Source organism: Thalassophryne amazonica, chromosome 7 (assembly GCF_902500255.1).
Source record: "Thalassophryne amazonica chromosome 7, fThaAma1.1, whole genome shotgun sequence".
Classification (NCBI taxonomy): Eukaryota; Metazoa; Chordata; class Actinopteri; order Batrachoidiformes; family Batrachoididae; genus Thalassophryne; species Thalassophryne amazonica.
Window position 1 is genome coordinate 4,681,498 of NC_047109.1, and position 27,761 is coordinate 4,709,258.

At 44.8% G+C, this 27,761-nt stretch overlaps 1 protein-coding gene across 1 annotated transcript in view; it reads left to right on the top strand.

The window, feature by feature from the left end:
- thbs3a (thrombospondin 3a) overlaps positions 1 to 27,761 on the top strand; it is a 122,451-nt gene that overhangs the window by 58,750 nt on the left and 35,940 nt on the right. The window contains exons 13-15 of the mRNA XM_034173744.1: positions 383 to 490; positions 576 to 735; positions 14,784 to 14,902. Of these exons, the coding sequence (XP_034029635.1) occupies positions 383 to 490; positions 576 to 735; positions 14,784 to 14,902 (387 nt within the window). The remainder of the gene's footprint in view (positions 1 to 382; positions 491 to 575; positions 736 to 14,783; positions 14,903 to 27,761) is intronic.

The window sequence follows — 27,761 nt, forward strand, 5'->3', positions numbered from 1 at the left end:
CACATAAAAACACACAGGTGTGCAGAAAACATGCAGTGTGTGAACATGGGTGGAATCGAACCGCAGACCTTCTTCCCAAAAATAAATCTTCTCTCCCATTCCACTCAAATTTCCTGCCTGCTGGTTTGTGATGTTTCCTTGAGGTAATGAAAAAAAAAAAACAAAGACAAGAATAGCTCTCAAACTTGTAAAGTATAGAAATAACTCCTGTGGGTTTCGGATCCTGGACGTACTGGAAATAACTGTGTGTGTTCACAGAAACAGAAAATAACATTTTGCAGTTAAAATATGAATAAAATTTGTTTGTCTGATGACATCATATTCTGATGTACTTTGGAGGCTGCTCATTGGCTGTGTGTGATTTGTTGCGTGTGACTGCCAGGACAACTGTGTGTCCACGCCAAACTCTGGACAGGAGGATGCCGACAACGACGGGACCGGAGATCAGTGTGATGAGGATGCCGACGGGGACGGAATCAAGAACGTGGAGGTTAGCGTGTGTCCCGACATCAGTGCCTGTAAAAGGCTGAGCCTGTGATGTCATAACACAGCGGGATGTGATGTCTGTCCTTCAGGATAACTGCCGCCTGGTTCCCAACAAGGACCAGCAGAACTCAGACAGCGACTCTTTTGGTGACGCCTGCGATAACTGTCCCACCGTCCCCAACAGTGACCAGAAAGACACAGACAACAATGGACAAGGAGACGCCTGCGACCAGGACATCGATGGCGATGGTAGGATGAGCATTTTGTCTTCACTATGAAGCCATTTTCACTAGAAGACATAAATTAACAGTTGTGGAATTATTGTTGAAGTGTGACTCTGTTGCAGACTTTTGTGCTTCACCTCATTTAAGCCATTGTCAAATCAGATCAAATCAAATCCTTTATTTTACCAGCTAGGTATCACTTTTCCAAGAGCGATGTGACCAGGAGGACCGCACGGTGTTCCAACAATAAAACGTTCAAACAAACCAATACAGACACACTCCAACTCTAAAACAACACAAAATACAATAAAAGAAGAAAAACAGTGAGGAGCAGGCGTGTAAAACAAGCATAGATCAAACACAATCACACAGTCACCATGTCGGATATGATGGGTTTAAATTCTCCAAAATGAAAGCGGTCCTGCTAAGTTCAATTCTTTGTGAAGTTCATTCCAGGAAGAAGGTGCTGAGTACTTAAACGTCTTTTTACCAAGTTCCGTCCTCACTTTGGGAACCACCATCAGCAGCACATCTGGTGAGCGTAAGGAGTGAGTGTTTTGTTTCCTGATCATAAAATTACATAAATAAGATGGAACCAGTCCAATCAGGGATTTATAAATGAAAGACAACTACCGAGAGAAACTGTGAGCAGTCTGGCCAATCTGCCACAGCACACAGTGCACAGTGGTGGACCCAACTGCCACAACCGGTAACAAAACATAGAGCTGAGTGGTACACAGTGTCCAGTTTTTTCAAACAAATTTCAGAATTGTTCATAAAAAGCAGATCACCATCATCAAAAAGGGGTAATAAAGTGGCAGAAATAAGCTGCTTCCTAACCTGAAGTGAAAAACATGATTTATTTCTGTAGAAAAACCCTAATTTCACTTTAATTTTGCTGACTACCTTTTTGATGTGTTGTTTAAAACACAGGTTTTCATTCTAAAATAAAACCTAAATACTTAAAAACATTCACCTTTTCATTTGGATCCCCTGTGCAGTGGAAAGAGTAGAAAGGTTGTCTGGGAGACTCTTTCCATTTTTAAAAATCATGTATTTAGTTTTGTCTGCATTTAAAACAAGCTTCAGCTGAGTAAGAAGGGCTTGAACAATGTCAAAGGCTGATTGCAGTAACTCCAAAGTTTTAACAACACAAAAGGAGGAAGAGTACAGACCTATGTCATCAGCATAGAAATGATAAGCAACATTAGGTACATTATCGCAGATATTATTGATATGAATAGAAAAGAGCAATGGCCCCAGAATGGAACCCTGGGGAACTCCCTTTCGAACAGGGAGAAGTGAAGAGGAATGCCCTGCAGACTGGAAACACTGCGTTCTTCTTGTCAAATAATTGGAAAACCAATTCACAGTTTGCTCAGATAAGCCAGTTTTGTGAAGCCTGTGTAATAAAATTAAATGATTGATCGTATCAAAAGCTTTTGATAAATCTAAAAATAGGGCTGCACAGTATTTTTTACAATCCAGTGTCTCACTTATGTCATTTGCCACTTTGATACCGGCAGTAATTGTGCTGTTTTTTTCCTGAAACCTGACTGATAGTGTGACAGCAGGCCACGTGTCCAGAAATTTTTTGAGCTGCTCACTGATCAACTTTTCAAACACTTTAACAAGAACAGACAGTTTTAAAATTGGCCTAGAATTGTTAAGTAGCGAACGATCACCCAGTTAAGGAGTGGGAAGACATAGGCAGATTTCCAAATATGGGGGATCTCATTACTGACCAATGAGAGATTTAAAATGTGAGTCAAGGGTTCAGCGATTAAATCAGCAGCTGCCCTCAAAAAAATAAGGCTCCAGCTTATCAGGACCAGCAGATTTGCCTGGGTCCACTTTTATTAAGGCTCTGTGGACTCCTGTCACCTCAAAAGGAGGCAGATTAAATGTTGGAGTTGAAGAGATTGAAGGTTATGAAAAAAAGCCCTTGATTATCTGATTTCTTTTCAAATAATGACTCAAACAAGGAGCCTGAAGAAACAAAATGTTCATTAAAAGAATTCAAAATAGCAGAACTGCCAGTGACAGCCTGAGACCTTGTCACAGTGTATGCTGGCAGTTTACTGGTTGGATCATCCTCATATTACCTTCCAGAACTTCTCTGGATCATTTAAATTACTTGTCATTTTTAGAAGATAAAACTATGATTTAGCTTTTTTGACAGAAGAGGTAAATTGGTTCCTAAGCCTTCTAAATGTCAGCCAATCAGCCTCCAACTTCGAGCTTCGGGCCTTAGCCCGGGCTACATGCCTTTCTCTTTGTAAGAAAGATAACTGGGTGGAAAAACACGGCTTATTGCGGCCTTTTACCCGATACTTACGAAATGGTGCATGTTTATTTATTGTGTCAGTAAAAGCATTGTGAAAAAACTTCCATGCCAATTCTATATCGCAAAATAGCATAATACGGGTCCAATCCACCTGCCCAAGGTCATGCCTGAGGTTTTCCCTTCTGTATAATTCGAGGCCTTGTCCTTGGAAACCTGGCTCACCCGACTGTTGCTATGAGGCAATGGTCACTTACATCATGAGCAAAGACCCCAGTTTCAGGGTATTTGTGGGGTGTGTTTGTTAAAATTAAATCAAAAATAGAGGATCTCTCCGGCCAACTACAATTCGGTCTCGGTGAGCTATCAATTATTTGGGTAAGGAGTTACAAATGGCTTTAAAACTATTAGAGACAGGGGACAACTAATCCAAATTCAAATCTCCAATAAAGAGAATTTCCTTAAAATCTAAAATTGTTACATAATGAAGAAAAAGCCTCACAGCTTGCTTGTGGGGTGGGGAGTGGGGAGGTGTCTGTAACATGCAACAACATTGTTTATATGTTGCAGCTTCAAGGCAAGCAAATTGTTCACTCAATGATAAACAAACCCAATTCCAATGAAGTTGGGACGTTGTGTAAAATGTAAATAAAACAGAATGATTTTCAAATCCTCTTCAACCTATATTCAATTTAATACACCACAAAGACAAGATATTTAATGTTCAAACTGATAAACTTTATTGTTTTTGTGCAAATATTTGCTCATTTTGAAATGGATGCCTGCAGCACATTTCAAAAAAGCTGGGACAGTGGTATGTTTACCACTGGTTTACATCACCTTTCCTTCTAACAACACTCAATAAGCATTTGGGAACTGAGGACACTAATTGTTGAAGCTTTGGAGGTGGAATTCTATTCCCATTCCTGCTTGATGTACGACTTCAGTTGTTCAACAGTCCGGGGTCTCCGTTGTCGTATTTTGTTCTTCATAATGCGCCACACATTTTCAATGGGCGACAGGTCTGGACTGCAGACAGGCCAGTCTAGTACCTGCACTCTTTTACTATGAAGCCACGCTGTTGTAACACGTGCAGAATGTGGCTTGGCATTGTCTTGCTGAAATAAGCAGGGACGTCCCTGAAAAAGACGTTGCTTGGATGGCAGCATGTGTTGCTCCAAAACCTGGATGGACCTTCAGCATTGATGGTGCCATCACAGATGTGTAAGTTGTCCATGCCATGGGCACTAACACACACCCATATCATCACAGATGCTGGCTTTTGAACTTTGCGCTGGTAACAATCTGGATGGTCTTTATCCTCTTTTGTCCAGAGGACATGACGTCCATGATTTCCAAAAACAATTTGAAATGTGGACTCATCAGACCACAGCACACTTTTCCACTTTGCGCCTGTCCATTTCAAATGAGCTCGGGCCAAGAGAAGGCGGCGGCATTTCTGGATGTTGTTGCATGGTAGAGTTTTAACTTGCACTTGTAGATGTAGCGACGAACTGTGTTAACTGACAGTGGTTTTCTGAAGTGTTCCTGAGCCCACGCGGTAAGATCCTTTACACAATGATGTCAATTTTTAATGCAGTGGAAGGTCACGGGCATTCATTGTTGGTTTTCAGCCTTGCCGCTTACGTGTAGAAAGTTCTCCAGATTCTTTGAATCTTCTGATTATATTATGGACTGCAGATGATGGAATCGCGGCGGTGGGTACAAGTTGTTGTGCCATGGTGAGGACAGGAAGAGAAATGGTGTTGGGGTCATTTTAAAGGAAGAGTATGTTAAAAGTGTGTTGGAGGTCAAGCGAGTGTCTGACAGGGTGATGAGTGTGAAGTTGGACATTGAAGGGGTGATGATGAATATCATCAGTGCATATGCCCCACAGGTAGGTTTTGAGATGAAGGAGAAAGAAGATTTCTGGAGCGTGTTAGATGAGGTGGTGGAGAGTGAACCCCAGCATGAAAGACTGATGATAGGAGCGGACTTCAATGGGCATGTTGGTGAAGGGAACAGAGGTGATGAGGAAGTAATGGGTAGATATGGTATCAAGGATAGGGATGGGGAAGGACAGATGGTAGTTGATTTTGCAAAAAGGATGGAAATGGCTGTGGTGAATATCTACTTTAAGAAAAGGGAGGAGCACAGGGTAACATATAAGAGTGGAGGAAGGTACACACAGGTGGACTACATTCTTTATAGGAGATGCAAGCTAAAAGAAATCAGAGACTGTAAGGTGGTGGCAGGAGAGAGTGTCGTTAGACAGCATAGGATGTTGTTTGTAGGATGACTTTAAAGGTAAAGAAGAAGAAGAGAGTGAGAGCTCAACAAAGGATCAGATGGTGGAAGCTGAAGGAGGAAGACTGTGTGAAATTTAGCGAGCAGGTGAGAGAAGCACTGGTTGGAGGGGAAGCAACTTTGGACAACTGGAAAAGTACTGCAGATGTGGTGAGGGAGACAGCTAAGACAGTACTGGGTATGACATCTGGACAGTGGAAGGAAGACGAGACTTAGTGGTGGAATGAAGAGGTCCAGGAAAGCATAAGGGGAAAGAGGTTGGCGGAAAAGTTTTGGGGTAGTCGGAGAGATGAAGAAAGTAGACAGGAGTACAAGGAGATGTGGTGTGAGGCGAAAAGAGAAGTGGCAAAAGCGAAGGAAAAGGCATATTGTGAGCTGTACAAGAAGTTGAATAGTAAGGAAGGAAAAAAAGGACTTGTACCGATTGGCCAGACAAAGGGACAGAGCTGGAAAGGATGTGCAGCAGGTTAGGGTGGTAAAAGATGCACATGGTAATGTGCTGACAAGTGAGGAGTGTGTGCTGAGAAGGTGGAGGGAATATTTTGAAGAGCTGATGAATAAAGAAAATGAGCGGGAGAAAAGGCTGGACGATGTGGTGAGAGTAAATCAGGAAGTACAAGAGATTAGTAAGGAAGAAGTGAGGGCTGCTATGAAGAGGATGAAGAGTGGAAAGGCAGTTGGTCCAGATGACATTCCAGTCGAGGCATGGAAATGTCTAGGAGAAATGGCAGTAGAATTTCTAACCAGATTGTTTAATAAAATCTTGGAAAGTGAGAGGATGCCTGAGGAGTGGAGACGAAGTGTGCTGGTTCCTGTTTTCAAGAACAAGGGTGATGTGCAGAGCTGCAGTAACTACAGAGACATAAAGCTGATCAGCCACAGCATGAAGTTATGGGAAAGAGTAGTAGAAGCTAGGCTTAGAAAACAGGTGAAGATCTGTGAGCAGCAATATGGTTTCATGCTGAGAAAGAGCACTACAGATGCAATGTTTACTCTGAGAATACTGTTGGAGAAGTACAGAGAAGGACAGAAAGAGTTACATTGTGTGTTTGTGGATTTAGAAAAAGCTTATGATAGGGTGCCAAGAGAAGAGCAGTGGTGTTGTATGAGGAAGTCTGGAGTGGCAGAGAAGTATGTTAGGGTAGTGCAGGACTTGTACAAGAATAGTGTGACAGCGGTGAGATGCGCAGTTGGAATGACAGACTCATTCAAGGTGGAGGTGGGGTTACACCAAGGATCAGCTCTGAGCCCTTTTTTGTTTGCAGTGGTGATGGACAGGTTGACAGATGAGATCAGACAGTAGTCCCCATGGACTATGATGTTTGCAGATGACATTGTGATCTGTAGTGAGAGTAGAGAGCAAGTTGAGTCTAGTCTGGAGAAGTGGAGATATGCTTTGGAGAGAAGGGGAATGAAAGTCAGTAGAAGCAAGACTGAGTCCTTGTGTGTGAATGAAAGTGAGCCCAGTAGAATAGTGCAGTTACAAGGAGTAGAAGTGGTGAAAGTAGATGAGTTTAAATATTTGGGGTCAACTGTTCAAAGTAATGGAGAGAGGTGAAGAAGAGAGTGCAGGCAGGGTGGAGTGGGTGGAGAAAGGTGGCAGGAGTGATTTGTGACCGAAGAATATCAGCAAGTGAAGGGGAAAGTTTACAAGACAGTAGTGAGACCAGCTATGTTGTATGGTTTAGAGACAGTGGCACTAACAAAAAGACAGGAGGCAGAGCTGGAGGTGGCAGAGCTGAAGATGTTGAGATTCTCTTTGGGAGTGACAAGAATGGACAAGATTAGGAATGAACATATCAGAGGGACAGCTCAGGTGGGACGGTTTGGAGACAAACTCAGAGAGGCGAGACTGAGATGGTTTGGACATGTGCAGAGGAGGGACCCAGGGTATATAGGGAGAAGGATGCTGAGGATGGAGCCACCAGGCAGGAGGAGAAGAGGGAGGCCAAAGAGAAGGTCTATGGATGTGCTGAGGGAGGACATGCAGGTGGTTAGTGTGACAGAGGAAGATACAGAGGACAGGGTGAGATGGAAACGATTAATCTGCTGTGGTGACCCCTAACGGGAACAGCCGATAGACAAAGAAGAAGAAAAGATAAGAAGATGATGGAATCTCTAAATTCCTTGCAAGTGAACATTGAGAAACATTGTTCTTAAACTGTTGGACTATTTTTCATGCAGTTGTTCACAAAGTGGTGATCCTCGCCTGTGAACAGCTGAGACTTTTGGGGATGCTCCTTTAATACCTAATCATGAGTGTCCTCAGTTCCCAAATGCTTATTGAGTGTTGTTAGAAGGAAAGGTGATGTAACACAGTGGTAAACATACAGTGAGGAAAATAAGTATTTGAACACCCTGCGATTTTGCAAGTTCTCCCACTTAGAGATCATGGAGGGGTCTGAAATTTTTATCTTAGGTGCATGTCCACTGTGAGAGACATAATCTAAAAAAGAAAAACCGGAAATCACAATGTATGATTTTTTTAATAATTTATTTGTATGTTACTGCTGCAAATAAGTATTTGAACACCTGTGAAAATCAATGTTAATATTTGGTACAGTAGCCTTTGTTTGCAATTACAGAGGTCAAATGTTTCCTGTAGTTATTGACCAAGTTTTCACACACTGCAGCAGGGATTTTGGTCCACTCCTCCATACAGATCTTCTCCAGATCTTTCAGGTTTGGAGTTTCAGCTCCCTCCAAAGATTTTCTATTGAGTTCAGGTCTGGAGACTGGCCAGGCCACTCCAGGACCTTGAAATGCTTCTTACAGAGCCCCTCCTTAGTTGCCCTGGCTGTGTGTTTGGGGTCATTGTCAATGCTCTTACTGAGGGAAGGAGGTTGTTTGCCAAAATCTCACAATACATGACCCCATCCATCCTTCCTTCAATATGGTGCACTCGTCCTGTCCCCTTTGCAGAAGAGCACCCCCAGAGTATGATGTTTCCACCCCCATGCTTCACGGTTGGGATGGTTTTCTTGGGGTTGTTCTCATCCTCTAAACATGGTAAGTGGAGTTGATTCCAAAAAGCTCTTTTCTGGTCTCATCTGACCACATGACCTTCTCCCATGCCTCCTCTGGATCATCCAGATGGTCACTGGTGAACTTCAAACGGGCCTGGAAATGTGCTGGCTTGAGCAGGGGGACCTTGCTGCCCTGCAGGATTTTAAACCATGACAGCATCATGTGTTACTAATGTAATCTTTGTGACTGTGGTCCCAGCTCTCTTCAGGTCATTGACCAGGTCCTCCTGTGTAGTTCTGAGCTTTCTCAGAATCATCCTTACCCCACAAAGTGAGATCTTGCATAGAATCCCAGACTGAGGGAGATTGACAGTCATCTTGTGTTTCTTCCACTTTCTAATAAATAATCATAACAGTTGTTGTCTTCTACCAAGCTGCTTGTCTGTTGTCCTGTAGTCCATCCCAGCCTTGTGCAGGTCTACAGTTTTGTCCCTGGTGTCCTTACACAGATCTTTGGTCTTGGCTATGGTGGACAGGTTGGAGTGTGATTGATTATGTGAACAGGTGTCTTTTATACAGGTAACAAGTTCAACCAGGTGCAATTAATACAGGTAAAGAGTGCAGAATAAGAGGGTTTCTTAAAGAAAAATTAACAGGTCTGCGAGAGACATAATTCTTGCTGGTTGGTAGGTGTTCAAATACTTATTTGTAGCAGTAACATACAAATAAATTATTTAAAAAAATCATACATTGTGATTTACCGATTTTTTTTTTTAGATTATGTCTCTCACAGTGGACATGCACCTAAGATGAAAATTTCAGACCCCTTCATGATTTCTAAGTGGGAGAACTTGCAAAATCGTAGGGTGTTCAAATACTTATTTTCCTCACTGTACCACTGCCCCAGCTTTTTTGAAACGTGTTGCAGGCATCCATTTCAAAATGAGCAAATATTTGCACAAAAACAATAAAGTTTATCAGTTTGAACATTAAATATCTTGTCTTTGTGGTGTATTCAACTGAATATAGGTTGAAGACGATTTGAAAAGCATTGTATTCTGTTTTAATTTACATTTCACACAACGTCCCAACTTCACAGGAATTGGGGTTGTAGATAGATAGATAGATAGATAGATAGATAGATAGATAGATAGATAGATAGATAGATAGATAGATAGATAGATAGATAGATAGATTGCATATACATTTGACATTGTTATGTGCACTAAAACTTGAACAGTCCGTTTTCCCAACTGATTCAAGGATTCAAAAGAATTTTATTGTCATTTGTCATATGCACAAAGGAACATGTTCCCTGCACAATGAAATGTGTTTACTGCATTTAACCCATCCTAATTGCCAGTTAGGAGCAGACGTCGCCTTTAGGCGCCCGGGGACCAGCTCCAGATGTATGTCCTGCCTTAGGTCAACAGCAGGGCTGAGCAAAACTATGACCGGCCTCATGACGACAGACGACACACACAAACAACACACATAAGCCGGCCCGGTACATGAACACATATAAAAAGCACACACAAGGTAAGACTTGGTAAAGAAAAACCTTCATTGCTGCTGCATTGAATCATGCAGCAACAATGCAGGAAAAAACCCATCAGCACAATGAACAATGATCACACACAACAACAGGACGAGAGACGAGGACCGAGATTTATAAGAGTCCAGTTATCAGACAGAACACCCGGAGGCCGCCTTTAGGCGCCATCAACGGCCTTGCTCATCCGTTCTGGAGGGAGGAGGGGCCCAGCCCTGAACAGTCCACTGTCCACAGTCAACGTCAGAGCTGGAGAAGCTGAGGGCGGGGGAAGACCGGGGGGGTGAGGCATGAGCGTTGTTCTTCTCCAGGAGGTTTTTATCACAGTGGCCTTGAAGTGCAGCTGTGTTTTGGGAAGCCGAATGAAAATCCAGATTAGCAGACGCCTGAAAGATTCCACAGTCTGAGACAGAATGGCTTCCAATACATCTGAGTTAGGAGAGGAGATGTGGTCATTACTGACGATCAATGCGGTTTTCCAGTGCAGTCATCCTTCCAGAGATGGTTTCCAATGCGCGGTTAACACCCGCCGACTGAGCTGACACTGCCCTTCCAATCGAATCAATCATGTGGGGCAGCCTGGATGGGCCAATTATTGCCGCTTCCACTTTCTTAATTTTCCCGTAAACCAGTGCTATGCCCGCTCCACACAGCAGGAACCCGGTCACCACCATGCCAAATATATACACATCTTCAACGTCCTCCACAGACAGCGTGTAAAGACACATGACCTGCCATTTCCTCCAACTGTCCATCACGTAACCCATCACATGTGTCCTGGCAGGACAGGTCGGGTCCTCCGCTCCCGAGTGTCTTGTAGAAAAAATAGTGTCAATTGCATTCAGAGACCACTTTAACAGATCCATTTTTGCTGTTTCCAGAAGAGCAAAGCTGGCAGCCTCACAGACAACACACCACAGAAGCAGGAACGATAAGGAGAGAGGGAGAAGAGAAAAATGCGACCGTCTCGGCCGAGAGCAAGGAGGCAAAAAAAAATAAAAAAATTGAAGTGAAAAAGAAAAATTGAGGCGATGTGGTGTGTTACAGCCGCTGCAACCTTTAGTTACGCCGCCAGTCAGCCAGCTTGGGAAAGTGACGTTGACGGCACTGGAGAGGGGAGGTGTTGATCAGGGAAGGGAGGGGGTAGGGGGAAGGGAGTGGAACCATGCTTCAGAAGTCTGTTCGTTACCATGGATATTGTCTATGTGGGTTGAGATATGAAGAGCCGAATATCTCACCAAGGCCACATTCCTCAGGAGAAAAAACAGTGGGCAATTTGACCTTGATTATGGCTTACAGCAGTGAAAAACACTTTTTGAAGCTTCACTCGAAACCAAAACCAATTGTGAATTAGGAATATTCCCAATTATGAATTAACACTCGGAGGTCCAAGCTTTTCTCTTCTACTTGTAAAGCCCACGGAGAGTCAAATGACCCTGGCTAGCTGACTTGGCTAGCCACATTCTTGTGTTTGCATATTTGCTGTCTATGTGTTCTGAGACTTCCTTGTTTACATAACAGAAGTAGCTCTCCACAGGGGATCTTGGAGTCACTTGCCTGCTTAGCTGAAAGGGCTGCGTATGAAACAGGAGTTGTGTGCAAAATGTGTAAAATTACAGCTGCCTAGTACACCTATTGCTACAACTATTTGTGCATCACAGCGGCTGAAAGATCTGTCGTTCTGGATGTCCCAGCTGGACAACATGTACTGTGTTTGGATAGACATGGACTAACAACTGCCCACTGTGACGCATGTGTGTCTGCTTGCTGTCATCATGTGGACATAATGACATAATAACAGTGTGGGGACTGTTAGTCATTGTGAGTGACTGTAACCTGTACCCATTGTATATATTTTGCTTTTCTGGTGTGTTTTTTGGTACATTTTGGTACATTTCAATAGCTTAAAGCAGATAACCCGTAAGTTGGAGAGGAAATGGCGTCTCACTAATTTAGAAGATCTTCACTTAGCCTGGAAAAAGAGTCTGTTGCTCTATAAAAAAAGCCCTCCGTAAAGCTAGGACATCTTTCTACTCATCACTAATTGAAGAAAATAAGAACAACCCCAGGTTTCTTTTCAGCACTGTAGCCAGGCTGACAAAGAGTCAGAGCTCTATTGAGCTGAGTATTCCATTAACTTTAACTAGTAATGACTTCATGACTTTCTTTGCTAACAAAATTTTAACTATTAGAGAAAAAATTACTCATAACCATCCCAAAGACGTATCGTTATCTTTGGCTGCTTTCAGTGATGCCGGTATTTGGTTAGACTCTTTCTCTCCGATTGTTCTGTCTGAGTTATTTTCATTAGTTACTTCATCCAAACCATCAACATGTTTATTAGACCCCATTCCTACCAGGCTGCTCAAGGAAGCCCTACCATTATTTAATGCTTCGATCTTAAATATGATCAATCTATCTTTGTTAGTTGGCTATGTACCACAGGCTTTTAAGGTGGCAGTAATTAAACCATTACTTAAAAAGCCATCACTTGACCCAGCTATCTTAGCTAATTATAGGCCAATCTCCAACCTTCCTTTTCTCTCAAAAATTCTTGAAAGGGTAGTTGTAAAACAGCTAACTGATCATCTGCAGAGGAATGGTCTATTTGAAGAGTTTCAGTCAGGTTTTAGAATTCATCATAGTACAGAAACAGCATTAGTGAAGGTTACAAATGATCTTCTTATGGCCTCGGACAGTGGACTCATCTCTGTGCTTGTTCTGTTAGACCTCAGTGCTGCTTTTGATACAGTTGACCATAAAATTTTATTACAGAGATTAGAGCATGCCATAGGTATTAAAGGCACTGCGCTGCAGTGGTTTGAATCATATTTGTCTAATAGATTACAATTTGTTCATGTAAATGGGGAATCTTCTTCACAGACTAAAGTTAATTATGGAGTTCCACAAGGTTCTGTGCTAGGACCAATTTTATTCACTTTATACATGCTTCCCTTAGGCAGTATTATTAGACGGTATTGCTTAAATTTTCATTGTTACGCAGATGATACCCAGCTTTATCTATCCATGAAGCCAGAGGACACACACCAATTAGCTAAACTGCAGGATTGTCTTACAGACATAAAGACATGGATGACCTCTAATTTCCTGCTTTTAAACTCAGATAAAACTGAAGTTATTGTACTTGGCCCCACAAATCTTAGAAACATGGTGTCTAACCAGATCCTTACTCTGGATGGCATTACCCTGACCTCTAGTAATACTGTGAGAAATCTTGGAGTCATTTTTGATCAGGATATGTCATTCAAAGCGCATATTAAACAAATATGTAGGACTGCTTTTTTGCATTTACGCAATATCTCTAAAATCAGAAAGGTCTTGTCTCAGAGTGATGCTGAAAAACTAATTCATGCATTTATTTCCTCTAGGCTGGACTATTGTATTTCATTATTATCAGGTTGTCCTAAAAGTTCCCTAAAAAGCCTTCAGTTAATTCAAAATGCTGCAGCTAGAGTACTGACGGGGACTAGAAGGAGAGAGCATATCTCACCCATATTGGCCTCTCTTCATTGGCTTCCTGTTAATTCTAGAATAGAATTTAAAATTCTTCTTCTTACTATAAGGTTTTGAATAATCAGGTCCCATCTTATCTTAGGGACCTCGTAGTACCATATCACCCCAATAGAGCACTTCGCTCTCAGACTGCAGGCTTACTTGTAGTTCCTAGGGTTTGTAAGAGTAGAATGGGAGGCAGAGCCTTCAGCTTTCAGGCTCCTCTCCTGTGGAACCAGCTCCCAATTCAGATCAGGGAGACAGACACCCTCTCTACTTTTAAGATTAGGCTTAAAACTTTCCTTTTTGCTAAAGCTTATAGTTAGGGCTGGATCAGGTGACCCTGAACCATCCCTTAGTTATGCTGCTATAGACGTAGACTGCTGGGGGGTTCCCATGATGCACTGAGTGTTTCTTTCTCTTTTTGCTCTGTATGCACCACTCTGCATTTAATCATTAGTGATTGATCTCTGCTCCCCTCCACAGCATGTCTTTTTCCTGGTTCTCTCCCTCAGCCCCAACCAGTCCCAGCAGAAGACTGCCCCTCCCTGAGCCTGGTTCTGCTGGAGATTTCTTCCTGTTAAAAGGGAGTTTTTCCTTCCCACTGTCACCAAGTGCTTGCTCACAGGGGGTCGTTTTGACCGTTGGGGTTTTTATGTAATTATTGTATGGCCTTGCCTTACAATATAAAGCGCCTTGGGGCAACTCTTTGTTGTGATTTGGTGCTATATAAATAAAATTGATTGAATTGATTGATTGGATCAGGGTTAGGGTGTACATTTCCTGAAAGTAAGAAGAACGAGGTTTAGGAGTTGGTTTCAAGTTCATAACACTATATGTAAAAATGATGATCACACAGGAACGACAACCAGTTAAATGCACTGAACAAATTAATAAAATGTGGTACATTTAACACCTTAGAATTTTGCATCAGCCAAATTGGACAATACCTATTAAAATTAAGATCCCAACTAGTGCCTGTTTGACTGGGTTATTGTCTGTGCATGTTTCACGGCAACTGTTGACAGCAAGATAATGCTGTGAACGTTAAGTAAGTTAAAGTCAGGACTGGTCGCGATTTAAAACAAATGCAATACAATTAATATTGATCCACTGAATCAGCACGGAGTAAGTCAGACTTTCGCCACTATTCAGATGCAGTTGAAGAATGATATCCGTGGCAAATTTATTTTTGTGTGTTTTCCACGACTAGCCAGACGTGGCTTGTTGTTGATCTGATACCACTCAACAAATAAGTTAGCGAAATAGCTCAGTCAACACCCAAGCAACTTACACTGACAGACAGGTAGACGGATATGCTGCCATCTTGAGATGTGCTGCCATTGTGTGTGTGTGTGTGTGTGTGTGTGTGTGTGTGTGTGTGTGTGTGTGTGTGTGTGTGTGTGTGTGTGTGTGTGTGTGTGTGTGTGTGTGTGTGTGTGTAAATGCAGGTATTCCCAACGTCTTGGACAACTGTCCAAAGGTGCCGAATCCAATGCAGACAGACCGTGACAAAGATGGAGTCGGAGATGCCTGCGACAGCTGTCCTGAACTAAGCAACCCCACTCAGGTACACATGGAGGTACAGGGTCCAACCTCTTTGGAGGGTTCAACAGCATAGAGATAGTCCAGGGTTGAAAGGTTTAAGCCCTGTCAAGACTTTTTACCCTATACAATGTCAGAGTTGTCAAATCCTCCAACAGTACAGATGTCCAGAGGTTTCAGAAGGCGGAAACATTTGGATCCTGTACTAGATCCAAACTTTTAAAGGTATTCAAGGGTGCCACAGAGAACACATAGTAAGTACAGAGCCAGAAGGTGTAAGAGAACTCCACAGACAGCACAGACAGAGTGCAGTATCCAAAGGTGGTACAGGGCAAAGGTGTTAGATGACCAAAACAGAGAGTAGAAATGGAATACAGGGACAAAAGGTTTTAGAGGACCCCACAGAGAGTAGAGAGAGAGTACAGGGTCCAATAGTTTTAGACGGCCCCGCAGAGAGTTGAGAGAGACTACAGGGTCCAGTAGTTTTCGACTGCCCAACAGAGAGTAGCGAGAGAGTACAGGGTCCAATAGTTTTAGTCGGTGCAACAGAGAGTAGAGGGTCCAATAGTTTTAGACGGCCCATCTGAGAGAGGAGAGAGAGAGGGGAGGGTCCAGTACTTTTAGATGGCACAACAGAGAGTAGAGAGAGAGTAGAGGGTCCAATAGATTTAGACGGCCCAACAGAGAGGAGTGAGAGAGTAGAGCGCCCAATAGTTTTAGTGGGCCCAACAGACAGTAGAGAGAGAGAGGGGAGGGTCCAGTACTTTTAGATGGCACAACAGAGAGTTGAGAGAGACTACAGGGTCCAGTAGTTTTCGACTGCCCAACAGAGAGGAGAGAGAGAGTACAGGGTCCAGTAGTTTTAGTCGGTGCAACAGAGAGTAGAGGGTCCAGTAGTTTTAGACAGCCCATCAGAGAGTAGAGAGAGAGAGAGGGGAGGGTCCAGTACTTTTAGATGGCACAACAGAGAGTAGAGAGAGAGTAGAGGGTCCAATAGATTTAGATGGCCTAACCGAGAGTAGAGGGTCCAATAGTTTTAGACGGCCCCACAGAGAGTAGAGATAGAGTACAGTGTCCAATAGTTTTAGAAGGCCCCACAGGGAGGAGAGAGAGTACACGGTCCAATAGTTTTAGACGGCCCAACGGAGAGTAGAGAAAGAGTAGAGGGTCCAATAGTTTTAGACGGCGTAACAGAGAGTAGAGAAAGAGAATAGAGGGTCCAGTAGTTTTAGACGGCCCAACAGAGAGTAGAGGGTAGAGGGCCCACTAGCTTTATATGGTGCAACAGAGAGTAGAGAGAGAGAGGAGGGTCCAATAGTTTTTGACAGCCCAACAGAGAGTAGAGAGAGAGTAGAGGGTCCAATAGTTTCAGACGGCCCCACAGAGAGTCGAGAGAGAGTACAGGGTCCAGTAATTTTAGAGGGCACCGCAGGGAGTAGAGAGAGAGTACATGGTCCAGTAGTTTTAGACCGTCCAACAGAGAGGAGAGAGAGAGTAGAGGATTCAATAGTTTTAGACAGCGCAACAAAAAGTAGAGAGAGCGTAGACGGTCCAGTAGTTCTAGACGACCAATAGCGAATAGAGAGAGAGTAGAGGGTCCAACAGTTTTAGTCTGCCCAACAGAGAGTTGAAAGAAAGTAGGGGGTCCAGTAGTTTTAGATTGCACAACAGAGAGTAGAGAGAGTACAGTGTCCAGTAGTTTTAGACGGTCCCACAGAGAGTAGAGAGAGAGTAGAGGGTGCAGTAGTTTTAGACGGCCCAACAGCGAATAGAGAGAGAGTAGAGGGTCCAACAGTTTTAGTCTGCCCAACAGAGAGTTGAAAGAGAGTAGGGGGTCCAGTAGTTTTAGATTGCACAACAGAGAGTAGAGAGAGTACAGTGTCCAGTAGTTTTAGACGGCCCCGCAGAGAGTAGAGAGAGAGTAGAGGGTCCAGGAGTTTTAGATAGCCCAATAGAAAATAGAGAGGGAGAGTACAGGGTCCAGTAGTTTTAGACGGCCCAACAAAGAGTAGAGAGAGAGTATAGGGTCCAATAGCTTTAGATGGAGCAACAGAGAGTAGACAGAGAGTAGAGGGTCCATTAGTTTCAGATAGTCCAACAGAGAGTAGAGAGAGAGTACAGGCTCCAATAGTTTTAGATGACTCAACAGAGAGTAGAGAGAGTAGAGGGTACAATAGTTTTAGACGGCCCAACAGAGAGAAGAGAGTACAGGGTCCAGTAGATTTAGACGGCCCCACAGAGAGTAGAGAGAGAGTACACGGTCCAGTAGTTTTAGACGGCGCAACAGAGAGTAGCGAGAGAGTAGAGGGTCCATTAGTTTTAGATAGCCCAACAGAGAGTAGAGAGAGAGTACAGGCTCCAATAGTTTTAGATGACTCAACAGAGAGTAGAGAGAGTAGAGGGTACAATAGTTTTAGACGGCCCAGTAGAGAGAAGAGAGAGAGTAGAGGGTCCAGTAGATTTAGACGGCCCCACAGAGAGTAGAGAGAGAGTACACGGTCCAGTAGTTTTAGACGGCGCAACAGAGGGTAGCGAGAGAGTAGAGGGTCCATTAGTTTTAGATAGCCCAACAGAGAGTAGAGATAGAGTACAGGGTCCAGTAGTTTTAGACACCTAAACAGAGAGTATCGAGAGTAGAGGGTCCAATAGTTTTAGACAGCCCATCAGAGAGAAGAGAGAGAGTAGAGGGTCCAGTAGTTTTCGACGGCTCAACAGAGAGAAGAGAGAGAGTAGAGGGTCCAGTAGTTTTAGACAGCCCCACAGAGAGTAGAGAGAGAGTAGAGTGTCCAGGAGTTTTAGACAGCCCAATAGAGAATAGAGAGGGAGAGTAGAGGGTCCAGTAGTTTTAGATGGCCCAACAGAGAGTAGAGAGAGAGTAGAGGGTCCAATAGTTTTAGACGGCGCAACAGAGAGTAGAGAGAGTAGAGGGTCGAGTAGTTTTAGACGGCCCCACAGAGAGTAGAGAGAGAGTAGAGGGTCCAATAGTTGCAGACGGCCCCACAGAGAGTAGAGAGAGAGTACAGGGTCCAATCATTTTAGAGGGCCCCGCAGGGAGAAGAGAGAGAGTACATGGTCCAGTAGTTTTAGACCGTCCAACAGAGAGGAGAGAGAGAGGATCCAATAGTTTTAGACAGCACAACAGAAAGTAGAGAGAGAGTAGACAGTCCAGTAGTTCTAGACGGTCAGCAGCGAATAGAGAGAGAGTAAGGGTCCAACAGTTTTAGTCTGCCCAACAGAGAGTTGAAAGAGAGTAGGGGGTCCAGTAGTTTTAGATTGCACAACAGAGAGTAGAGAGAGTACAGTGTCCAGTAGTTTTAGGCGGCCCCACGGAGAGTAGAGAGAGAGTAGAGGGTCCAGGAGTTTTAGACAGCCTAATAGAAAATAGAGAGGGAGAGTACAGGGTCCAGTAGTTTTAGATGGCCCAACAGAGAGTAGAGAGAGAGTAGAGGGTTCAATAGTTTTAGATGACTCAACAGAGAGTAGAGAGAGTAGAGGGTACAATAGTTTTAGACGGCCCAGTAGAGAGAAGAGAGAGAGTAGAGGGTCCAGTAGATTTAGACGGCCCCACAGAGAGTAGAGAGTACACGGTCCAGTAGTTTTAGACGGCGCAACAGAGGGTAGCGAGAGAGTAGAGGGTCCATTAGTTTTAGATAGCCCAACAGAGAGTAGAGATAGAGTACAGGGTCCAGTAGTTTTAGACGCCTAAACAGAGAGTATCAAGAGTAGAGGGTCCAATAGTTTTAGACAGCCCATCAGAGAGAAGAGAGAGGGTAGAGGGTCCAGTAGTTTTAGACGGCTCAACAGAGAGAAGAGAGAGAGTAGAGGGTCCAGTAGTTTTAGACAGCCCCACAGAGAGTAGAGAGAGAGTAGAGTGTCCAGGAGTTTTAGACAGCCCAATAGAGAATAGAGAGGGAGAGTAGAGGGTCCAGTAGTTTTAGATGGCCCAACATAGAGTAGAGAGAGAGTAGAGGGTCCAATAGTTTTAGACGGCGCAACAGAGAGTAGAGAGAGTAGAGGGTCCAGTAGTTTTAGACGGCCCCACAGAGAGTAGAGAGAGAGTAGAGGGTCCAATAGTTGCAGACGGCCCCACAGAGAGTAGAGAGAGAGTACAGGGTCCAATCATTTTAGAGGGCCCTGCAGGGAGAAGAGAGAGAGTACATGGTCCAGTAGTTTTAGACCGTCCAACAGAGAGGAGAGAGAGAGGATCCAATAGTTTTAGACAGCACAACAGAAAGTAGAGAGAGAGTAGACAGTCCAGTAGTTCTAGACGGTCAGCAGCGAATAGAGAGAGAGTAAGGGTCCAACAGTTTTAGTCTGCCCAACAGAGAGTTGAAAGAGAGTAGGGGGTCCAGTAGTTTTAGATTGCACAACAGAGAGTAGAGAGAGTACAGTGTCCAGTAGTTTTAGACGGCCCCACGGAGAGTAGAGAGAGAGTAGAGGGTCCAGGAGTTTTAGACAGCCCAATAGAAAATAGAGAGGGAGAGTACAGGGTCCAGTAGTTTTAGACGGCGCAACAGAGGGTAGCGAGAGAGTAGAGGGTCCATTAGTTTTAGATAGCCCAACAGAGAGTAGAGATAGAGTACAGGGTCCAGTAGTTTTAGACACCTAAACAGAGAGTATCGAGAGTAGAGGGTCCAATAGTTTTAGACAGCCCATCAGAGAGAAGAGAGAGAGTAGAGGGTCCAGTAGTTTTCGACGGCTCAACAGAGAGAAGAGAGAGAGTAGAGGGTCCAGTAGTTTTAGACAGCCCCACAGAGAGTAGAGAGAGAGTAGAGTGTCCAGGAGTTTTAGACAGCCCAATAGAGAATAGAGAGGGAGAGTAGAGGGTCCAGTAGTTTTAGATGGCCCAACAGAGAGTAGAGAGAGAGTAGAGGGTCCAATAGTTTTAGACGGCGCAACAGAGAGTAGAGAGAGTAGAGGGTCGAGTAGTTTTAGACGGCCCCACAGAGAGTAGAGAGAGAGTAGAGGGTCCAATAGTTGCAGACGGCCCCACAGAGAGTAGAGAGAGAGTACAGGGTCCAATCATTTTAGAGGGCCCCGCAGGGAGAAGAGAGAGAGTACATGGTCCAGTAGTTTTAGACCGTCCAACAGAGAGGAGAGAGAGAGGATCCAATAGTTTTAGACAGCACAACAGAAAGTAGAGAGAGAGTAGACAGTCCAGTAGTTCTAGACGGTCAGCAGCGAATAGAGAGAGAGTAAGGGTCCAACAGTTTTAGTCTGCCCAACAGAGAGTTGAAAGAGAGTAGGGGGTCCAGTAGTTTTAGATTGCACAACAGAGAGTAGAGAGAGTACAGTGTCCAGTAGTTTTAGGCGGCCCCACGGAGAGTAGAGAGAGAGTAGAGGGTCCAGGAGTTTTAGACAGCCTAATAGAAAATAGAGAGGGAGAGTACAGGGTCCAGTAGTTTTAGATGGCCCAACAGAGAGTAGAGAGAGAGTAGAGGGTTCAATAGTTTTAGATGACTCAACAGAGAGTAGAGAGAGTAGAGGGTACAATAGTTTTAGACGGCCCAGTAGAGAGAAGAGAGAGAGTAGAGGGTCCAGTAGATTTAGACGGCCCCACAGAGAGTAGAGAGTACACGGTCCAGTAGTTTTAGACGGCGCAACAGAGGGTAGCGAGAGAGTAGAGGGTCCATTAGTTTTAGATAGCCCAACAGAGAGTAGAGATAGAGTACAGGGTCCAGTAGTTTTAGACGCCTAAACAGAGAGTATCAAGAGTAGAGGGTCCAATAGTTTTAGACAGCCCATCAGAGAGAAGAGAGAGAGTAGAGGGTCCAGTAGTTTTAGACGGCTCAACAGAGAGAAGAGAGAGAGTAGAGGGTCCAGTAGTTTTAGACAGCCCCACAGAGAGTAGAGAGAGAGTAGAGTGTCCAGGAGTTTTAGACAGCCCAATAGAGAATAGAGAGGGAGAGTAGAGGGTCCAGTAGTTTTAGATGGCCCAACATAGAGTAGAGAGAGAGTAGAGGGTCCAATAGTTTTAGACGGCGCAACAGAGAGTAGAGAGAGTAGAGGGTCCAGTAGTTTTAGACGGCCCCACAGAGAGTAGAGAGAGAGTAGAGGGTCCAATAGTTGCAGACGGCCCCACAGAGAGTAGAGAGAGAGTACAGGGTCCAATCATTTTAGAGGGCCCTGCAGGGAGAAGAGAGAGAGTACATGGTCCAGTAGTTTTAGACCGTCCAACAGAGAGGAGAGAGAGAGGATCCAATAGTTTTAGACAGCACAACAGAAAGTAGAGAGAGAGTAGACAGTCCAGTAGTTCTAGACGGTCAGCAGCGAATAGAGAGAGAGTAAGGGTCCAACAGTTTTAGTCTGCCCAACAGAGAGTTGAAAGAGAGTAGGGGGTCCAGTAGTTTTAGATTGCACAACAGAGAGTAGAGAGAGTACAGTGTCCAGTAGTTTTAGACGGCCCCACGGAGAGTAGAGAGAGAGTAGAGGGTCCAGGAGTTTTAGACAGCCCAATAGAAAATAGAGAGGGAGAGTACAGGGTCCAGTAGTTTTAGATGGCCCAACAGAGAGTAGAGAGAGAGTAGAGGGTTCAATAGTTTTAGACGGCGCAACAGAGAGTAGACAGAGAGTAGAGGGTCCATTAGTTTTAGATAGCCCAACAGAGAGTAGAGAGAGAGTACAGGCTCCAGTAGTTTTAGATGACTCAACAGAGAGTAGAGAGAGTAGAGGGTACAATAGTTTTAGACGGCCCAACAGAGAGAAGAGAGAGTAGAGGGTCCAGTAGATTTAGACGGCCCCACAGAGAGTAGAGAGAGAGTACACGGTCCAGTAGTTTTAGACGGCGCAACAGAGAGTAGCGAGAGAGTAGAGGGTCCATTAGTTTTAGATAGCCCAACAGAGAGTAGAGATAGAGTACAGGGTCCAATAGTTTTATACGCCTCAACAGAGAGTAGTGAGAGTAGAGGGTCCAATAGTTTTAGACGGTCCAACAGAGAGAAGAGAGAGAGTAGAGGGTCCAGTAGTTTTAGACGGCCCAACAGAGAGAAGAGAGAGAGTAGAGGGTCCAGTAGTTTTAGACAGCCCCACAGAGAGTAGAGAGAGAGTAGAGGGTCCAGTAGATTTAGACGGCCCCACAGAGAGTAGAGAGAGAGTACACGGTCCAGTAGTTTTAGACGGCGCAACAGAGGGTAGCGACAGAGCAGAGGGTCCATTAGTTTTAGACAGCCCAGTAGAGAATAGAGAGGGAGAGTAGAGGGTCCAGTAGTTTTAGATGGCCCAACAGAGAGTAGAGAGAGAGTAGAGGGTCCAATAGTTTTACATGGCGCAACAGAGAGTAGAGAGAGTAGAGGGTCCAGTAGTTTTAGATGGCCCCACAGAGAGTAGAGATAGAGTAGAGGGTCCAGGAGTTTTAGACAGCCCAGTAGAGAATAGAGAGGGAGAGTAGAGGGTCCAGTAGTTTTAGATGGCCCAACAGAGAGTAGAGAGAGAGTAGAGGGTCCAATAGTTTTACATGGCGCAACAGAGAGTAGAGAGAGTAGAGGGTCCAGTAGTTTTAGATGGCCCCACAGAGAGTAGAGAGAGAGTAGAGGGTCCAATAGTTGCAGATGGCCCCACAGAGAGTAGAGAGAGAGTACGGGGTCCAATAATTTTAGAGCGCCCCGCATGGAGAAGAGAGTGCGTACATGGTCCAGTAGTTTTAGACCGTCCAACAGAGAGGAGAGAGAGAGGATCCAATAGTTTTAGACAGCGCAACAGAAAGTAGAGAGAGAGTAGACAGTCCAGTAGTTCTAGACGGTCAACAGCGAACAGAGAGAGAGTAGAGGGTCCAGCAGTTTTAGTCTGCCCAACAGAGAGTTGAAAGAGAGTAGGGGGTCCAGTAGTTTTAGATTGCACAACAGAAAGTAGAGAGAGTACAGTGTCCAGTAGTTTTAGACGGCCCCACAGAGAGTAGAGAGAGAGTAGAGGGTCCATTAGTTTTAGATAGCCCAACAGAGAGTAGAGAGAGAGTACAGGCTCCAATAGTTTTAGATGACTCAACAGAGAGTAGAGAGAGTAGAGGGTACAATAGTTTTAGACGGCCCAACAGAGAGAAGAGAGAGAGTAGAGGGTCCAGTAGATTTAGACGGCGCAACAGAGAGTAGCGAGAGAGTAGAGGGTCCATTAGTTTTAGATAGCCCAACAGAGAGTAGAGATAGAGTACAGGGTCCAATAGTTTTAGACGCCTCAACAGAGAGTAGTGAGAGTAGAGGGTCCAATAGTTTTAGACGGCCCAACAGAGAGAAGAGAGAGAGTAGAGGGTCCAGTAGTTTTAGACGGCCCAACAGAGAGAAGAGAGAGAGTAGAGGGTCCAGTAGTTTTAGACAGCCCCACAGAGAGTAGAGAGAGAGTAGAAGGTCCAATAGTTTTAGACGGCGCAACAGAGAGTAGAGAGAGTAGAGGGTCCAGTAGTTTTAGACGGCCCCACAGAGAGTAGAGAGAGAGTAGAGGGTCCAATAGTTGCAGACGGCCCCACAGAGAGTAGAGAGAGAGTACAGGGTCCAATAATTTTAGAGGGCCCCGCAGGGAGAAGAGACAGTACATGCTCCAGTAGTTTTAGACCGTCCAACAGAGAGGAAAGAGAGAGGATCCAATAGTTTTAGACAGCGCAACAGAAAAGTAGAGAGAGAGTAGACAGTCCAGTAGTTCTAGTCGGCCAACAGCAAATAGAGAGAGAGTAGAGGGTCCAACAGTTTTAGTCTGCCCAACAGAGAGATGAAAGAGAGTAGGGGTCCAGTAGTTTTAGATTGCACAATAGAGAGTAGAGACAGTACAAGGTCCAATAGTTTTAGACTGCCCCACAGACAGTAGAGAGAGAGTACAGGGTCCACTAGTTCTAGATGATCTAACAGAGAGCTGAGAGAGAGTACAGGGTCCAGTAGTTTGAGACGGCCTAACAGAGAGTAGAGAGAGAGTATAGGGTCCAGTAGTTTTAGACGGCTGAACAGAGAGTGGAGAGATAGTAGAGGGTCCAGTAGTTTTAGATGGCCTAACAGAGAGTAGAGGGTCCAATAGTTTTAGACGGCCCAACAGAGAGTAGACAGAGACTACAGGGTCCACTAGTTTTAGAAAGCCCCGTAGGGAGTAGAGTGAGAGTACAGGGTCTAATAGTTTTATCCAGCCCAACAGAGAGTAGAGAGAGAGTAGAGGGTCCAATAGTTTTAGACGGCGCAACAGAGTGTAGAGAGAGTAGAGGGTCCAGTAGTTTTAGACGGCACCACAGAGAGTAGAGATAGAGTAGAGGGTCCAATAGTTGCAGACGGCCCCACAGAGAGTAGAGAGAGAGTACAGGGTCCAATAGTTTTAGAGGGCCCCGCAGAGAGAAGAGAGAGAGTACATGGTCCAGTAGTTTTAGACCGTCCAACAGAGAGGAGAGAGAGAGGATCCAATAGTTTTAGACAGCGCAACAGAAAGTACAGAGAGAGTAGACAGTCCAGTAGTTCTAGACGGCCAACAGCGAATAGAGAGAGAGTAAAGGGTCCAAACGTTTTAGTCTGCCCAGCAGAGAGATGAAAGAGAGTAGGGGGTCCAGTAGTTTTAGATTGCACAACAGAGAGTAGAGACAGTACAAGGTCCAATAGTTTTAGACGGCCCAACAGAGAGTAGAGACAGTACAAGGTCCAATAGTTTTAGACTGCCCCACAGAGAGTAGAGAGAGAGTACAGGGTCCACTAGTTCTAGATGGTCTAACAGAGAGTTGAGAGAGAGTACAGGGTCCAGTAGTTTGAGACGGCCTAACAGAGAGTAGAGAGATAGTAGAGGGTCCAGTAGTTTTAGATGGCCTAATAGAGAGTAGAGGGTCCAATAGTTTTAGACGGCCCAACAGAGAGTAGACAGAGACTACAGGGTCCAGTAGTTTTAGAAAGCCCCGTAGGGAGTAGAGTGAGAGTACAGGGTCTAATAGTTTTATCCGGCCCAACAAAGAGTAGAGAGAGAGTAGATGGTCCAATAGTTTTAGACGGCCCCACAGAGAGTAAAGCGAGAGTACAGGGTCCAATAGTTTTAGACGGTGCAACAGAGAGTAGAGAGAGAGTAGAGGGTGCAGTAGTTTTAGACAGCCCAACAGAGAGTAGAGAGAGAATAGATGGTCCAGTAGTTTTAGAGGGCCCCACAGAGAGTAGAGAGAGAGTTGAGGGTCCAATAGTTTTAGTCGGCCCAAAAGATAGTAGGGAGAGAGTACAGGGCCCATTAGTTTTAGAGGACCCCACAGAGAGTCGAGAGAGAGTACAGTTTTAGAGGGCCAACCAGAGAGTAGAGAGAGTGTAGAGGCCCCAATAGCTTTAGACAGCCCAACAGAGAGTAGAGAGAGAGTAGAGGGTCCAGTAGTTTTAGAGGGCCCCACAGCGAGTAGAAAGAGAGTACAGGGTCCAATAATTTTAGACGGCCCAACAGAGAGTAGAGAGAGAGCAGAGGATCTAGTAGTTTTAGATGACTCAACAGACAGTAGAAAGAGAGGAGAGGATCCAATAGTTCTTGGCGACCTAACAGAGTAGAAAGAGAGGAGAGGATCCAATAGTTCTTGGCGGCCTCACAGAGAGTAGGGAGAGAGTAGGGAGAGAGAATAGTTTGTCCAGTAGTTTTAGAGGGCCCCACAGATAGTAGAGAGAGAGATAAGGGCCCAGTAGTTTTAGACAGCCCAATAGAGAATAGAGAGGGAGTAGAGGGTCCAATAGTTTTAGACGGCGCAACAGAGAGTAGACAGAGAGTAGAGGGTCCATTAGTTTTAGATAGCCCAACAGAGAGTAGAGAGAGAGTACAGGCTCCAGTAGTTTTAGACACCTCAACAGAGAGTAGAGGGTCCAATAGTTTTAGATGGCCCAACAGAGAGAAGAGAGAGAGTAGAGGGTCCAGTAGTTTTAGACGGCTCAACAGAGAGAGAAGAGAGAGAGACTAGAGGGTCCAGTAGTTTGAGACGGCCTAACAGAGAGTAGACAGAGAGTACAGGGTCCAATAGTTTTAGATGGCCCAACAGAGAGTAGAGAGAGAGTAGAGGGTCCAGTAGTTTTAGACGTCTGAACAGAGAGTGGAGAGATAGTAGAGGGTCCAGTAGTTTTAGATGGCCTAACAGAGAGTAGACAAAGACTACAGGGTCCAGTAGTTTAAGAAAGCCCCATAGGGAGTAGAGAGAGAGTAGAGGGTCCAATAGTTTTAGATGGCCTAACAGAGAGTAGAGAAGAGGAGAGGATCCAGTAGTTTGAGATGGCCTCACAGAGAGTCGGGAGAGAGTACAGGGTCCAATAGCATTAGACGGCCAATCAGAGAGTGGAGGTAGAGTACTGTCTCCAATAATTTTAGACTGCCCAACAGAGTGGACAGAGAGTAGAGGGTTCAGTAATTTTAGATGGCCCAACAGAGAGTAGAGAGAGAGTAGAGGGTCCAGTAGTTTTAGACTGCCCAACAGAGAGTAGAGAGAGAATAGATGGTCCAGTAGTTTTAGAGGGCCCCACAGAGAGTAGAGAGAGAGTTGAGGGTCCAGTAGTTTTAGTCGGCCCAACAGATAGTAGAGAGAGAGTACAGGGCCTATTAGTTTTAGAGGACCCCACAGAGAGTCGAGAGAGAGTACAGTTTTAGAGGGCCAACCAGAGAGTAGAGAGAGTGTAGAGGGTCCAATAGTTTTAGACGGCGCAACAGAGTAGAGAGAGAGTAGAGGGCCCAATAGTTTTAGACGGCCCAACAGAGAGTAGAGAGAGTAGAGGGTCCAGTAGTTTTAGAGGGCCCCACAGCGAGTAGAAAGTGAGTACAGGGTCCAATAATTTTAGACGGCCCAACAGAGAGTAGAGAGAGAGCAGAGGATCGAGTAGTTTTAGACGACTCAACAGAGAGTAGAGAGAAAGTAGAGGATCCAATAGTTTTAGATGGCCTAACAGAGTAGAAAGAGAGGAGAGGATCAAATAGTTCTTGGCGGCCTCACAGAGAGTAGGGAGAGAGTACAGGGTCCAATAGCATTAGACGGCCAATCAGAGAGTGGAGATAGAGTACAGTGTCCAATAATTTTAGACTGCCCAACAGAGCAGAGACAGAGTAGAGGGTTCAGTAGTTTTAGATGGCCCAACAGAGAGTAGAGAGAGAACAGATGGTCCCGTAGTTTTAGAGGGCCCCACAGAGAGTAGAGAGAGAGTTGAGGGTCCAATAGTTTTAGTCGGCCCAACAGATAGTAGAGAGAGAGTACAGGGCCCAATAGTTTTAGAGGGCCCACCAGAGAGTCGAAAGAGAGTGGAGGGTCTAGTAGTTTTAGATGGCACAACAGAGAGTAGAGAGAGCACAGAGGGTCCAATAGTTTTAGACGGCCTCACAGAGAGTAGGGAGAGAGTACAGGGTCCAATAGCATTAGAAAGCCAATCAGAGAGTGGAGATAGAGTACAGGGTCCAATCATTTTATACAGCCCAACAGATTGGAGAGAGAGAGGAGGGTTCAGTAGTTTTAGATGGCCCAACAGAGAGTAGAGAAAGAGCAGAGGGTTCAGTAGTTTTAGATTGCCCAACAGATAGTAGAGAGAGAGATCAGGGCCCAGTAGTTTTAGACAGCCCAATAGAGAATAGAGAGGGAGAGTAGAGGGTCCAGTAGTTTCAGACGGCCCAACAGAGAGTAGAGAGAGAATAGAGGGTCCAATAGTTTTAGACGGCGCAACAGAGAGTAGAGGGTCCATTAGTTTTAGATAGCCCAACAGAGAGTAGAGAGAGAGTACAGGCTCCAATAGTTTTAGATGGCCCAACAGAGAGAAGAGAGAGAGTAGAGGGTCCAGTAGTTTTAGATGGCCCCACAGAGAGTAGAGCGAGAGTACAGGGTCCAATAGTTTTGACGGTGCAACAGAAAGTAGAGAGAGAGTAGAGGGTCCAATAGTTTTAGACGGCCCAACAGCGAGTAGAGAGAGAGTAGAGGGTCCAGTAGTTTTAGACGGCCCAAT